Below are 456 nucleotides of genomic sequence, written 5' to 3' on the forward strand. Positions count from 1 at the left end.
CCCGTGTGGCATTTACCCCCTCTGGCCAATCCATCATATCGGCTATTCCCTTTCCTCTTAATTTTCTTTGACTTCCCTAGATTGTCTCTGCCTCTCCGTCAGCACAGCGGGGTAGGGCTCTGCCTTGGCTGCTTTTTGGCTTAAGGTTTAAAACTTGAAGCCCAGTGCTGAGGGGTGCTGAGGGTCCCATGGGCAGAGGTCCGGGGTGGGGATGCAGTGGGGTCTGGGGCGGCGCCACGTACCATTGATGAAGTCCTGCTCTTCAGGGGTCAGGATGGTGGCCAGGTGCCCCCCGTAATGCCTACACTGGGTCTCCGCATCTTCCCAGCTCCTCCGGGTAGAAAAGTGCTTGTAGCAGGCTCCCTGGAAGCTGTCCCAGCCGGGGCTGCACTTCTCCAGCGCTGAGCCGTGGTAGGGGGCAAGGAGGGAGAGAGTAGAGGGTCAGGGTGATAGACC

The 456-nt window shown here is 59.0% G+C and overlaps 1 protein-coding gene across 1 annotated transcript; it reads right to left on the minus strand.

The window, feature by feature from the left end:
- Nucleotides 1–242: 242 nt before the first annotated feature.
- LOC104073987 (brevican core protein-like) lies at nucleotides 243–401 on the minus strand (the record flags this gene model as incomplete). Its single annotated transcript, XM_009573940.1, has 1 exon — nucleotides 243–401. A coding segment is annotated over one exon (159 nt), but the record flags the coding sequence as incomplete, so codon positions are not given.
- Between the last annotated feature and the right edge of the window lie 55 nt (nucleotides 402–456).

Source organism: Fulmarus glacialis, unplaced genomic scaffold (genome assembly GCF_000690835.1).
Source record: "Fulmarus glacialis isolate BGI_N327 unplaced genomic scaffold, ASM69083v1 scaffold28293, whole genome shotgun sequence".
In the NCBI taxonomy this organism is placed as follows: Eukaryota; Metazoa; Chordata; class Aves; order Procellariiformes; family Procellariidae; genus Fulmarus; species Fulmarus glacialis.